Source organism: Poromitra crassiceps (assembly GCF_964638095.1).
Source record: "Poromitra crassiceps genome assembly, chromosome: 16".
Classification (NCBI taxonomy): Eukaryota; Metazoa; Chordata; class Actinopteri; order Beryciformes; family Melamphaidae; genus Poromitra; species Poromitra crassiceps.
The window spans coordinates 1,486,026-1,500,153 of NC_139645.1; the positions used below are offsets into that span (position 1 = coordinate 1,486,026).

At 49.7% G+C, this 14,128-nt stretch overlaps 1 protein-coding gene across 1 annotated transcript in view; it reads right to left on the minus strand.

The window, feature by feature from the left end:
- The window catches only part of pde8a (phosphodiesterase 8A), a gene marked incomplete at both ends in the record, with an annotated part of 50,297 nt that extends 37,052 nt beyond the window's left edge, over nucleotides 1-13,245 (minus strand). The window contains 2 exons of the mRNA XM_083652862.1: nucleotides 12,940-12,996; nucleotides 13,228-13,245. Coding sequence (XP_083508988.1) covers nucleotides 12,940-12,996; nucleotides 13,228-13,245 — 75 coding nt within the window. The remainder of the gene's footprint in view (nucleotides 1-12,939; nucleotides 12,997-13,227) is intronic.
- Between the last annotated feature and the right edge of the window lie 883 nt (nucleotides 13,246-14,128).

Here is a 14,128-nt window from a genome sequence, read left to right on the forward strand (position 1 = left end):
TAGGTGGGCCTGGAGGTCTCCCTGCAGTGTGGGCCTGTAGGTGGGCCTGGAGGTCTCCCTGCAGTGTGGGCCTGTAGGTCTCCCTGCAGTGTGGGCCTGTAGGTCTCCCTGCAGTGTGGGCCTGTAGGTCTCCCTGCAGTGTGGGCCTGTAGGTGGGCCTGGAGGTCTCCCTGCAGTGTGGGCCTGTAGGTGGGCCTGGAGGTCTCCCTGCAGTGTGGGCCTGTAGGTCTCCCTGCAGTGTGGGCCTGTAGGTCTCCCTGCAGTGTGGACCTGTAGGTCTCCCTGCAGTGTGGGCCTGTAGGTCTCCCTGCAGTGTGGGCCTGGAGGTCTCCCTGCAGTGTGGGCCTGTAGGTCTCCCTGCAGTGTGGGCCTGTAGGTCTCCCTGCAGTGTGGGCCTGTAGGTCTCCCTGCAGTGTGGGCCTGTAGGTCTCCCTGCAGTGTGGGCCTGTAGGTCTCCCTGCAGTGTGGGCTTGTAGGTAGCCCTAACCAGCCTGCCCTGCAGTGTGGGCCTGACTGTGACCTCAGGCCTCCTGAGCGGACAGGACCAGGCTCCTGATGGAGGGGACGTGGGTCCTGATGGACCAGGCTCCTGATGGAGGGGACGTGGGTCCTGATGGACCAGGCTCCTGATGGAGGGGATGTGGGTCCTGATGGACCAGGCTCCTGATGGAGGGGACGTGGGTCCTGATGGACCAGGCTCAGCTGCCACCTGGACGCGTCAAGACTAGGGATGCACCGATTGCCATTTTCTTGGCCGATTCCGATTTCCGATTTTTGAATAGTCTGACTTGCCGATACCGATTTTTGCCGATTCCGATTTTTTTTCTAAAAACAACAATTGACAGCTTACACAAACGTTTTTGTAACTTTGTTTGAAAATTAAGATTCATAGAACAATTCTTACTTCTTACTAATGGGGATCCAAATAAACAAATAAACAATTCTTATCATTTGCATGAAGTAGGACCATCTCACTCAAACACATCTCAAAATAAAAGTGTTCCAGGTTAAGGCTACTGGACAGAGCTTTTTTGTGCAAATACAATGAATACAAAAATTAAATTAAATCCAATAGCCTATATCCCACAGCTATCATGCATTTACTTTTCCAAAAGAAAACAGGTGCAACAGAACATCAAAATGATCCATGGACAAGGAGTTTATAGACTGGCTCCAGACCAGTCCTCTTGATTAGAAGGGAAATGAGTTTATGAGTTACAGTAACGATCTTCAGTCTGAATATCAGGCGGAGTTTACACACAGTCCGAAGTTTGGTATGCGTATTTTTATCTGCCATCCGAAAAAATATCGTCACGCACATAAAACGTTGCACACTTGTGAGTCCAATGCATTTTTATTATTATGTCCGTCGTTCTCATGTCGTTCTATTTGCAATACGAAACAAATAGTCTCTCCTGTATAAACGTTGCAACATGAGTGACAGGCTGAGGCAGCAGCGCTGATGTGGAATGGAGAATTCAGGTGGTTATACTGGACACAATGCTCGCGTTCACCTCGCCAAGCCGGCTGTGCGCGGTGGCGGGTTGCTGGAGCACCGCTTCCCGGGGAGAGAGAGCAGAGAGAGGGGGGCCAGTGAGGTGAAGCGAGCCGCTCTGACTGGACTCCAGCCGAGCGGGACTCGGCCGCACCTCTGTCTCCACGGCTTATTTTCGACTTGCATGTGTGACAAACTGCGAGCTTTGTCTACTTCACTGACCGTGAAAAAAATCCACAACGAGGAAGGTATGCTGGCGTGTGTGGTGTGGTGGCTGGGTGCCTGTCTCGGTGCTTTGGGGTGCGCGCACGTCATGTGAAAATCGGCTCACAGAATCGGCTATTTAGAGTGACCGGCGCAGATCACCGATCGAGGCCGATCACGTGAAAATCGGCCATTTCCGGTCATCGATCGGTGCATCCCTAGTCAAGACATTTGATTGTCCGCCCGCCATGATCCACGATACAATTAGTGGAGGTGGCCTTGCCTAGCTGTGGGCCCCTCCCATTGGTCTTGCCAAGGCTGCGGTGGCAGGAGGTCCCGCTGCTCCCGTCAGACCAGCCATTGAGAGCACACTCTCCCTGCCAGCATGCTTTCATAGAAAGCCCTTAACGTGCGTAAATACAGGAGCAGAGATTTAGGCCCGCCTCCAAGAGCTCTGCCTGCCGCACTAAGAGTAACTTCATGAGTCACGTCATCTCCATGTGTCTGGCAGGCAGCAGAGTGCAGGTGAAGAAGGGAAAGTTTGTTCTGCACAGAGACGTTTGCATCACACCTGTAAAATCCAGTTAGGGTACAGAGACACCACTCTGTGGGTACAGAGACACCACTCTGTGGGTACAGAGACACCACTCTGTGGGTACAGAGACACCACTCTGTGGGGAAAACTAGAGCGAGTGTCCTGCGCACAATCGTCCAACAGAGGATTTGTTGTTGTGCTTTTGATTCACTCTGACGATCTGGTCTGGCTTTAGACCGGACTCCATCAAAAGCCAGACCCCCAGGGTCTATATAGGCTCCAGAGCCACAGGGTCTACAGTATATAGGCTCCAGACCCACAGGGTCTATATAGGCTCCAGACCCACAGGGTCTACAGTATATAGGCTCCAGACCCACAGGGTCTATATAAGCTCCAGAACCACAGGGTCTACAGTATATAGGCTCCAGACCCACAGGGTCTATATAGGCTCCAGACCCACAGGGTCTACAGTATATAGGCTCCAGACCCACAGGGTCTATATAGGCTCCAGAACCACAGGGTCTACAGTATATAGGCTCCAGACCCACAGGGTCTATATAAGCTCCAGAGCCACAGGGTCTATATAGGCTCCAGACCCACAGGGTCTACAGTATATAGGCTCCAGACCCACAGGGTCTATATAGGCTCCAGACCCACAGGGTCTATATAGGCTCCAGACCCACAGGGTCTACAGTATATAGGCTCCAGACCCACAGGGTCTATATAAGCTCCAGAGCCACAGGGTCTATATAGGCTCCAGACCCACAGGGTCTATATAGGCTCCAGACCCACAGGGTCTATATAGGCTCCAGGCCCACAGGGTCTATATAGGCTCCAGACCCACAGGGTCTATATAGGCTCCAGACCCACAGGGTATCTATATAGGCTCCAGACCCACAGGGTCTATATAGGCTCCAGACCCACAGGGTCTATATAGGCTCCAGACCCACAGGGTCTATATAGGCTCCAGACCCACAGGGTCTATATAGGCTCCAGACCCACAGGGTCTATATAGGCTCCAGGCCCACAGGGTCTATATAGGCTCCAGGCCCACAGGGTCTATATAGGCTCCAGACCCACAGGGTCTATATAGGCTCCAGGCCCACAGGGTCTATATAGGCTCCAGACCCACAGGGTCTATATAGGCTCCAGACCCACAGGGTCTATATAGGCTCCAGGCCCACAGGGTCTATATAGGCTCCAGACCCACAGGGTCTATATAGGCTCCAGGCCCACAGGGTCTATATAGGCTCCAGACCCACAGGGTCTATATAGGCTCCAGACCCACAGGGTCTATATAGGCTCCAGACCCACAGGGTCTATATAAGCTCCAGGCCCACAGGGTCTATATAGGCTCCAGACCCACAGGGTCTATATAGGCTCCAGACCCACAGGGTCTATATAGGCTCCAGACCCACAGGGTCTACAGTATATAGGCTCCAGACCCACAGGGTCTATATAGGCTCCAGAGCCACAGGGTCTATATAGGCTCCAGACCCACAGGGTCTACAGTATATAGGCTCCAGACCCACAGGGTCTATATAGGCTCCAGGCCCACAGGGTCTATATAGGCTCCAGACCCACAGGGTCTATATAGGCTCCAGACCCACAGGGTCTATATAGGCTCCAGGCCCACAGGGTCTATATAGGCTCCAGACCCACAGGGTCTATATAGGCTCCAGACCCACAGGGTCTATATAAGCTCCAGACCCACAGGGTCTATATAGGCTCCAGACCCACAGGGTCTATATAGGCTCCAGGCCCACAGGGTCTATATAGGCTCCAGACCCACAGGGTCTATATAGGCTCCAGACCCACAGGGTCTATATAGGCTCCAGACCCACAGGGTCTATATAGGCTCCAGACCCACAGGGTCTATATAGGCTCCAGACCCACAGGGTCTATATAGGCTCCAGACCCACAGGGTCTATATAGGCTCCAGACCCACAGGGTCTATATAGGCTCCAGACCCACAGGGTCTATATAGGCTCCAGACCCACAGGGTCTATATAAGCTCCAGACCCACAGGGTCTATATAGGCTCCAGACCCACAGGGTCTATATAGGCTCCAGGCCCACAGGGTCTATATAGGCTCCAGACCCACAGGGTCTATATAGGCTCCAGACCCACAGGGTCTATATAGGCTCCAGACCCACAGGGTCTATATAGGCTCCAGACCCACAGGGTCTATATAGGCTCCAGACCCACAGGGTCTATATAGGCTCCAGACCCACAGGGTCTATATAGGCTCCAGACCCACAGGGTCTATATAGGCTCCAGGCCCACAGGGTCTATATAGGCTCCAGGCCCACAGGGTCTATATAGGCTCCAGACCCACAGGGTCTATATAGGCTCCAGACCCACAGGGTCTATATAGGCTCCAGACCCACAGGGTCTATATAGGCTCCAGACCCACAGGGTCTATATAGGCTCCAGACCCACAGGGTCTATATAGGCTCCAGACCCACAGGGTCTATATAGGCTCCAGACCCACAGGGTCTATATAGGCTCCAGACCCACAGGGTCTATATAGGCTCCAGACCCACAGGGTCTATATAGGCTCCAGACCCACAGGGTCTATATAGGCTCCAGACCCACAGGGTCTATATAGGCTCCAGACCCACAGGGTCTATATAGGCTCCAGACCCACAGGGTCTATATAAGCTCCAGACCCACAGGGTCTATATAGGCTCCAGACCCACAGGGTCTATATAGGCTCCAGACCCACAGGGTCTATATAGGCTCCAGACCCACAGGGTCTATATAGGCTCCAGGCCCACAGGGTCTATATAGGCTCCAGACCCACAGGGTCTATATAGGCTCCAGACCCACAGGGTCTATATAGGCTCCAGACCCACAGGGTCTATATAGGCTCCAGACCCACAGGGTCTATATAGGCTCCAGACCCACAGGGTCTATATAGGCTCCAGACCCACAGGGTCTATATAAGCTCCAGACCCACAGGGTCTATATAGGCTCCAGACCCACAGGGTCTATATAGGCTCCAGACCCACAGGGTCTATATAGGCTCCAGACCCACAGGGTCTATATAGGCTCCAGGCCCACAGGGTCTATATAGGCTCCAGACCCACAGGGTCTATATAAGCTCCAGACCCACAGGGTCTATATAGGCTCCAGACCCACAGGGTCTATATAGGCTCCAGGCGCCCTGACGGCTGAGAGACACGTTCCTAACACAAACCATATTCCACATTATGACCATTTCATTATAAGCAGCAGAAAAGTGTCCAGGTCATAAATACATCATCAGCGAGTCCTGCAGCTATGTTTGGTACGCAGTACGCACAGGGAATTAGATGAGAATTCCACATTGGGATGTTGGTAGAAAAGTCAACATTCCGGCTGAGGCGGAGGAGCGGGGCTGATGTAGGACCAGGATCAGGTCTGGAGGCCCGGGGCTGATGTAGGACCAGGGCTGATGTAGGACCAGGGCTGATGTAGGACCAGGATCAGGTCTTTTCAGGTGTCTGCAGCACTGGGACTGGACACATAGGCCTCGATTAAAAACACGATTTCAGACGGCAGCCCGTCTTTATTGTCACACAACACACTACAACACATGCATGAACACACTACAACACATGCATGCGGCCACAACACACACTCATGCTGACGGTGGCCGGTGAAATATGTCCTCTGCATTTGACCCATCCAGGCTTGTCCTTTCCTCCAGGGGGCAGGCCAGGAGCAGTGGTCGCTATTTCTTTCCAGCGCCCGGGGACCATCATTGGACCATCATTGGACCAACTTCAGATGTTGTCGTCACTGGTCGGATGACGATCTTCTGCATGTTTTTAGTGGGGGGTTATGTACGGAGGAACCCCCTGGGGGGTACGGGCAGAACATGCAAACTCCACACAGAAAGGCCCTTTCGACGAGATAGCCCACCTGGGCAGTAGGCACTGAAGATATGGGGGGGTCACAACTCCAGCGCCCACAGCGTCGCAGGCCCGGACCCCCCTTGAGGGGCAAGGCCCATCCCATAGCCAGCTACTTTTTCTATCTGGCTGGCTACTCAGAAATGTGGGGGAACCCCCTGATATACAGTACCTTATAGGGCTATATGATTCAGATTAAGTTGTTCTATATACTCTCATATTTTGTCTTGTATATCGGTCACGGAAGCTTATTTATCCGCCGTTATAACACTGCCGGTGCCGCGTGAGAAAGCTGCCTCGAGTCAAAAGTATAGTTTACCCACTTTTTTTTTTTACCACTACAGCACTGGTCGCAGGTGGGAATCGAACCCAGGACCTTCGAGCTGTGAGGCGACAGCGCTTACCACTGCACCACCGTACAACACCGTACCCTCATTCACGCTGCAGAAAAAACGGCCATCTTAATGAGTGTTTTGTCTCATATTCAGTCTTCAAATCGTTTTGAGAAAAACTAGGCAAATGGGGTGAGATACCGAAACTCCACTTGCTTAAAAAAAGCCTCCCCTACACTCGCTTCAGCGGTTTTCTAGAAATGGGTCAATATCGTGGAAACAAGTCAGAATAATGCAAATCACTGTAATACTACTATCAAGGAAATGACACTTAATTAGACAAAAACATGTTACTTTGTATTGGAAAGTCAAATGATCTAACCCCACTGGCAGATTCGTTCAATTGTTTTCAGAAATAATAAGACACCTAAAATGACTCAACGTTAAGATGCAGTACTAACGCACGCAGTCGCAACAGACAGGAAGTCCAGCCAATAACTCACAGTAGTACATTCAAGCTCGACCAATAGGAAGAGTGTTTTGAGCGAAGAGGTAATTAATGTTCCAAAAGAAAGAGCAGAGAACGTGGCAGACAGAAAGAGAAAGACAGACAGGCAAACTGCTTGTCAACATGTAGTCAGGGTCTGACTGCTCTGTGTAGAGAAGATCTTTGTTGAGGACAGAGCGCCTGCCTGGCCAGATCCTGTGAGGCCAGAGCAGAGAGGAGGAGAGACGAGAGGAGGGCATGACACGATCAGCTGTGAGTGACAAAAACAGGAAGGGGATACTGTATCTCTACTGTGCTCACTCACGCTGGAGCGCATCACGCCCGGACTACAACTTGTGTCTGTCTGTGCACGTCTACATGGCTTCAAACACGTCCAGGACCCCTAAACTGACACAGGTTAGACCCCCATCTGATCACATTTGAGCATCTGTGACAACCCTTCCACTCTCCTGGCCCTGTCCTGCAGGAGCCTGCTGTTAGGCTGATTGGGTGCACCTGGGACGGTGTACTCATTGGACTTGACCTTCAGACTGTTCTGTCTCTCTCCTTCCTCACCGAAGCACCTTTTGTTATGTCTGTTTGTTTTTAATGTAGTTTGTGTTGTCTGGTTATTTGATCTGAGTTTGTTTTAACTTTCACTTTGGTGTATGACTGCCCTCATTTGTTACTTCCTGGTTGTAACATATGAGGGGAGTCATACAGCAAAGCAATGTTGCAGTCATTATATATCTGGAGTCCAACTCGAGTCTAGAGTCCCCAGTGTTCGAGTCCAAGTCACCAAAGAGTCCAGGTCGAGTCAGAGTCAAGTCCCTCTCCATAGAGACACTGCATGAAATGGGCCACGCCCATCACGGGGGAAAGGCTCCCGTTCATTTCCACACACCAGCGTCATTTTCCTTGAATTAAACATATAGCTAAAAGCTGTTGTGTTAAAAGCTGCGCAGACAACAAATGTAAAAAATCGCCAGGTAAAGTTTATTTGTACTCCTGAGCAAAACAAGGAAGCCATTGAGAATTGGCGAGAAGAAAAATGTGGATCTAGCTGTCAAGAAGTAAGTTGGAGTGTTCATCTTCCGTATATACGATCTTTTTCTGCAACACGCAACCATGCACGTGACATAGGAGAACACCAGGATTGGAGGGGGGCTTTCTGTTTTCCCCCGTCTTGGGCGTGGTTTCTGAATGATGACGTGTTACGCAGTGTCTCTATTACCAGAGTTCAAGTCCAGAGTTAGCCTGCTGAACGTGAAGTGTAGGTGGAACCCACGTGCCTGCCCTTGACCTTAACGGGGCTTTCACAGTCACACCAACCTCCTTTGGTCCGGACTTGGACTTTTCAGTTTGATCTGAACCACGGCGGACCACACGGATGTTCATCCGCTCTTGGTCCGAGGAAAAGAGGGTGGTCCCGGTCCGGATCAAACTGCACCAATGTGCGGTTCGATTGCAGTGTGAAAGCATTGTGGGCCAGTTCTAGAGGAAGTCGGGCCGGCTATTATCAGAGGAATAATGAGAAATGAGCCGCGGCCCGTGGGAGCACATGAGGAGAAGAGGAGAGCACGTTTGTAATTGAAATATGGTCCAACCATGTTATAAAAAGTCAAATGGAAAACATACCGACACATAGCAGCTATTTTCAGAGAAGATGAGAGAGAGAGAGGGAGAGAGGGAGAGAGAGAGACAGAGAGAGAGAGGGAGAGAGAGCGAGAGAGAGAGAGGGAGAGAGAGAGAGAGAGAGAGAGGGAAAGAGAGGGAGAGAGAGGGAGAGAGAGAGAGAGGGAGAGAGAGGGAGAGAGAGAGAGAGAGAGAGAGAGGGAGAGAGAGGGAGAGAGAGAGAGGGAGAGAGAGGGAGAGAGAGAGAGAGGGAGAGAGAGAGAGGGAGAGAGAGAGAGAGAGAGAGAGCACGCTGCATGCCACCCAAACTAGTCCATGAATGATCCCACAACACATGCAGGCAGGGGGAATACCAGACAGACAGACAGACCGTGTGGGAGACTGGGACTGACAGGCGAGCCGGTCGGCTAAATGTGGATATTTGATGGAAATAGGTGCTGCTTTTATGTTGAATGTATGTTTTATGTTGAATGTATGTTTTATGTTGAATGTATGTTTTATGTTGAATGTATGTTTTATGTTGAATGTATGTTTTATGTTGAATGTATGTTTTATGTTGAATGTATGTTTTATGTTGAATGTATGTTTTATGTTGAATGTATGTTTTATGTTGAATGTATGTTTTATGTTGAATGTATGTTTTATGTTGAATGTATGTTTTATGTTGAATGTATGTTTTATGTTGAATGTATGTTTTATGTTGAATGTATGTTTTATGTTGAATGTATGTTTTATGTTGAATGTATGTTTTATGTTGAATGTATGTTTTATGTTGAATGTATGCTTTATGTTGAATGTATGTTTTATGTTGAATGTATGCTTGAACAGTCTCTCCTAACGATTGGTAAATCGTAATTAGCCCTTTATTGTTCTATTAGGCTTGTATCGTCGCTGACAAGGAAGGCAGCATTAAACTGACAGATTTTTGAATGGAGTTTGGTAACAATTATGCAATCCATGCAAGTGAGAATGTTCACGGGACACTCTCTCAACGCTTGCATTCTTTGTTCAGCTTTGAGTTTGGATGGCAGCAAGTTATAGGCAGAGGCAGCGCAGCGTAGTGATGTCATGAGGCAGACGCAGCGCACCGTAGTGATGTCATGAGGCAGAAGCAGCGCAGCGTAGTGATGTCATGAGGCAGACGCAGCGCACCGTATTGATGTCATGAGGCAGACACAGCGCAGCGTAGTGATGTCATGAGGCAGACGCAGCGCAGCGTAGTGATGTCATGAGGCAGACGCAGCGCACCGTAGTGATGTCATGAGGCAGACGTAGCGCACCGTATTGATGTCATGAGGCAGACACAGCGCACCGTAGTGATGTCATGAGGCAGACGTAGCGCACCGTATTGATGTCATGAGGCAGACACAGCGCAGCGTAGTGATCTCATGAGGCAGACGCAGCGCACCGTAGTGATGTCATGAGGCAGACGCAGCGCACCGTAGTGATGTCATGAGGCAGAAGCAGCGCAGCGTAGTGATGTCATGAGGCAGACGCAGCGCACCGTAGTGATGTCATGAGGCAGACGCAGCGCAGCGTTGTGATGTCATGAGGCAGACGCAGCGCAGCGTAGTGATGTCATGAGGCAGACGCAGCGCAGCGTAGTGATGTCATGAGGCAGACGCAGCGCAGCGTAGTGATGTCATGAGGCAGACGCAGCGCACCGTAGTGATGTCATGAGGCAGACGCAGCGCAGCGTAGTGATGTCATGAGGCAGACGCAGCGCAGCGTAGTGATGTCATGTAAAGTCCTTTGGTCCGCTTGCATAATTGCAGTGTGAAAGCAAACCTAACTGGACCAAATGTCTACAATGTAAGAAAAACATGAATCTGGTTTGGACCTTGGTCCGGACTTTTAGGTCTGAAAACGCCCCAAAAGGCAAATAACTAGACAACACAAACTCCATGAAACAAACAAACAGAACAAAAGGTGCATCGCTGAGGAGGGAGAGAGACTGAATGGGCCTTTTTCACAGCAGCCATTTTGTGTCTCAAAGGCATGAATGAATGAATGAATTTTATTATGGATAATGCAGACAAACATCCAAGGGATAACATGAAAAGTGTTATACACTTATTTCCATCATGGTCCCTGATCTTAAGAACATGACAGGCAGGAAGTAACACGGGCACAAGCAAAACATTAATGAGGGTCTCCAACTTCCAATCCATTTAGGGCCTGTGTCCACCTAGCGTCTTTTTCCGATGTTAAACGCTGGGAGTGCGCTTGGGAACGCAGATCCCAGCGCACAATATAACAAGGAAGCAGTCTGAAAATAACGCTAGTTCAGTGCGGTAGTAGCTTGATAGCTGACAGCTAGCAAGCTAACAACACAGGTAGGCTACGTTATTAAAAGCAGTAAGCACAACACTCACCAGAAATATTAAGTGTCTAGCCGATCTGCTCCCACAATTGAGCCGTTCTGTCTCTGTTGCGATAGTTTTCCCATATGATTAGTTACCAGAAAAGGTGCAGCCGACACCAGCGTCTTTTTGAAAAGTTAAAATATTTTCAGCTTGAAGCGCTGGGAGTCGGGCGCACAAAAACGCCGGAAATAGACGCTGGGCGCTGCGCACTTTCTCTACACGTCCGTGTGCGCTCGCATACGCTCTCCCCCCATTGGAAACAACTGAAAAAAGACGCTGGACCTGAGGAAAAGACGCTAGGTGGACACAGGCCCTTAGGTGTTCCAGTGCCGGGGCCCTCGTCAATGTTTTTTTTTTTTGCACCTGTGTTACTTCCTGCCTTTTAGAAATAAAATGGCTGTTGCGAAAAAGGCGAATGTCCTGAAGGGTCTTCTTAAGCCCAATGAGTGCACCGGGGTAGAGGTGCACCCAATCAGCCTAACGACCCCAACACCAGGCTCCTGCAAGACAGGGTGGGACGGCTGTCCCACTTTGAGATGTTTGATTACAGAAAGTGTATGAGACCCCTGACCAAAATACTACATTCTGTCATAGTGTTACTTATGGTTGGAATTCTAGTAAGAATTAATTTTGCTGGAGACCCCGTGGCACCCCCTCCAGGACCCACTTTGAGGACCCCGGCTCCAATCTATTGCATTTCTCCTCTCAGGCTCCTCCTCCAGTGGCGTTGGGCTACATAACATGCAGTCAAGTGAAAACCTCCTACTTGCACTTTTAGTGATGCTGGTGGTTTGACTTGAACCAGAGCTTTGAAGAGTCCTTTGTGGGCTGAGCAAGTTGCAAGGCCCAGGCGCCCTGGCAACCAACCTAAAATCTGTTGTATATTTTCACATATGATCTTACAACTCCTAAAAAGCGGACTTTTAGTAGACAGCATAGCAGGTTTTCAGTAATGACCCATTGAACGTGAGGGAATGTGGTCTCTGCAGTGACGAAAGCGCTCCATGGCTCCTCTGTGCTCCATGGCTCCTCTGTGCTCCATGGCTCCTCTGTGCTCCATGGCTCCTCTGTGCTCCATGGCTCCTCTGTGCTCCATGGCTCCTCTGTGCTCCATGGCTCCTCTGTGCTCCATGGCTCCTCTGTGCTCCATGGCTCCTCTGTGCTCCATGGCTCCTCTGTGCTCCATGGCTCCTCTGTGCTCCATGGCTCCTCTGTGCTCCATGGCTCCTCTGTGCTCCATGGCTCCTCTGTGCACCATGGCTCCTCTGTGCTCCATGGCTCCTCTGTGCTCCATGGCTCCTCTGTGCTCCATGGCTCCTCTGTGCTCCATGGCTCCTCTGTGCTCCATGGCTCCTCTGTGCTCCATGGCTCCTCTGTGCTCCATGGCTCCTCTGTGCTCCATGGCTCCTCTGTGCTCCATGGCTCCTCTGTGCTCCATGGCTCCTCTGTGCACCATGGCTCCTCTGTGCTCCATGGCTCCTCTGTGCTCCATGGCTCCTCTGTGCTCCATGGCTCCTCTGTGCTCCATGGCTCCTCTGTGCTCCATGGCTCCTCTGTGCTCCATGGCTCCTCTGTGCTCCATGGCTCCTCTGTGCACTGATCCCATAATGTGCTTTGTTCATGATGGTATGTTCACCCTCGTCAATGTTTGGCCTCGTTGCCGTGACAACCAGAGGCTACATCGCACACAATACGTCCATTAACATTTTTCTTCTTCTTCTTTGAATGTGTGAATGGGGAATTGTTTTCTTTAATCTATTCGTGAGGTGTGCTATCTTTTTCAAATTCAAGATTAGTTCTAACTGCAAACATACCGTGGTGACGTTTTGAAATAGTCATCGTAGAAAAATGCTACCAAATATTGACAGTCTAGTCTAAGTTGAGCTGGACTGTTGTAGTTAAGAGCCTAAATGATATGGCTATGAAGAACATGTTCACTCAGCCACACACAAGCATCCATCATCCACACATCTTGTTTTACGATACCTGAAGCGGGTCTTTAAATAACTTCATTGGTCCAAATTGCACCTCTGTTAATGTGGTCTGAAAAATACAGAAGAATACAAAGATTAGAAGAAGAAAAGATCATAAATAAAAAGATATTTCCTGCTATCTTGAATCAAAAGGGAATATTCAATGCTATATTTAATCAATGCAGATCACTCAGTCTATATCAAATAAAATGACAATATCTCAATATCTACCATTCAAAACAAATCTCATCATTTGAAAAAGAAAAAAAAAATTGAAAAGATTTTTTAAAAACTTGATTACAATTCCAAATAGACGCATTTTCAACTCATGACACGTCCCCTACATGAGACACGTCCCCTACATGAGACACGTCTCCTACATGAGACACGTCTCCTACATGAGACACGTCCCCTACATGAGACACGTCCCCTACATGAGACACGTCTCCCACATGAGACACGTCTCCTACATGAGACACATCTCCTACATGAGACACGTCTCCTACATGAGACGCATCTCCTACATGAGACACGTCTCCTACATGAGACACGTCTCCTACATGAGACACGTCTCCTACATGAGACACGTCTCCTTGAGACACATCTCCTACATGAGACACGTCTCCTACATGAGACACATCTCCTACATGAGACACGTCTCCTACATGAGACACGTCTCCTACATGAGACACGTCTCCTACATGAGACACGTCCCCTACATGAGACACGTCCCCTACATGAGACACGTCTCCTACATGAGACACGTCTCCTACATGAGACACGTCCCCTACATGAGACACGTCTCCTACATGAGACACGTCTCCTTGAGACACATCTCCTACATGAGACACGTCTCCTACATGAGACACATCTCCTACATGAGACACGTCTCCTACATGAGACACATCTCCTACATGAGACATGAGACACGTCTCCTACATGAGACATGAGACACGTCTCCTACATGAGACATGAGACACGTCTCCTACATGAGACACATCTCCTACATGAGACACGTCTCCTATATGAGACACATCTCCTACATGAGACACGTCTCCTACATGAGACACGTCCCCTACATAAGACACGTCCCCTACATGAGACACGTCTCCTACATGAGATATGACATATTTGTGTCGAGTCCAGCCCTGGGGATACACAGTGATCGAACCAGGCGTTTTGACGGTACGATTTTTTTTAAA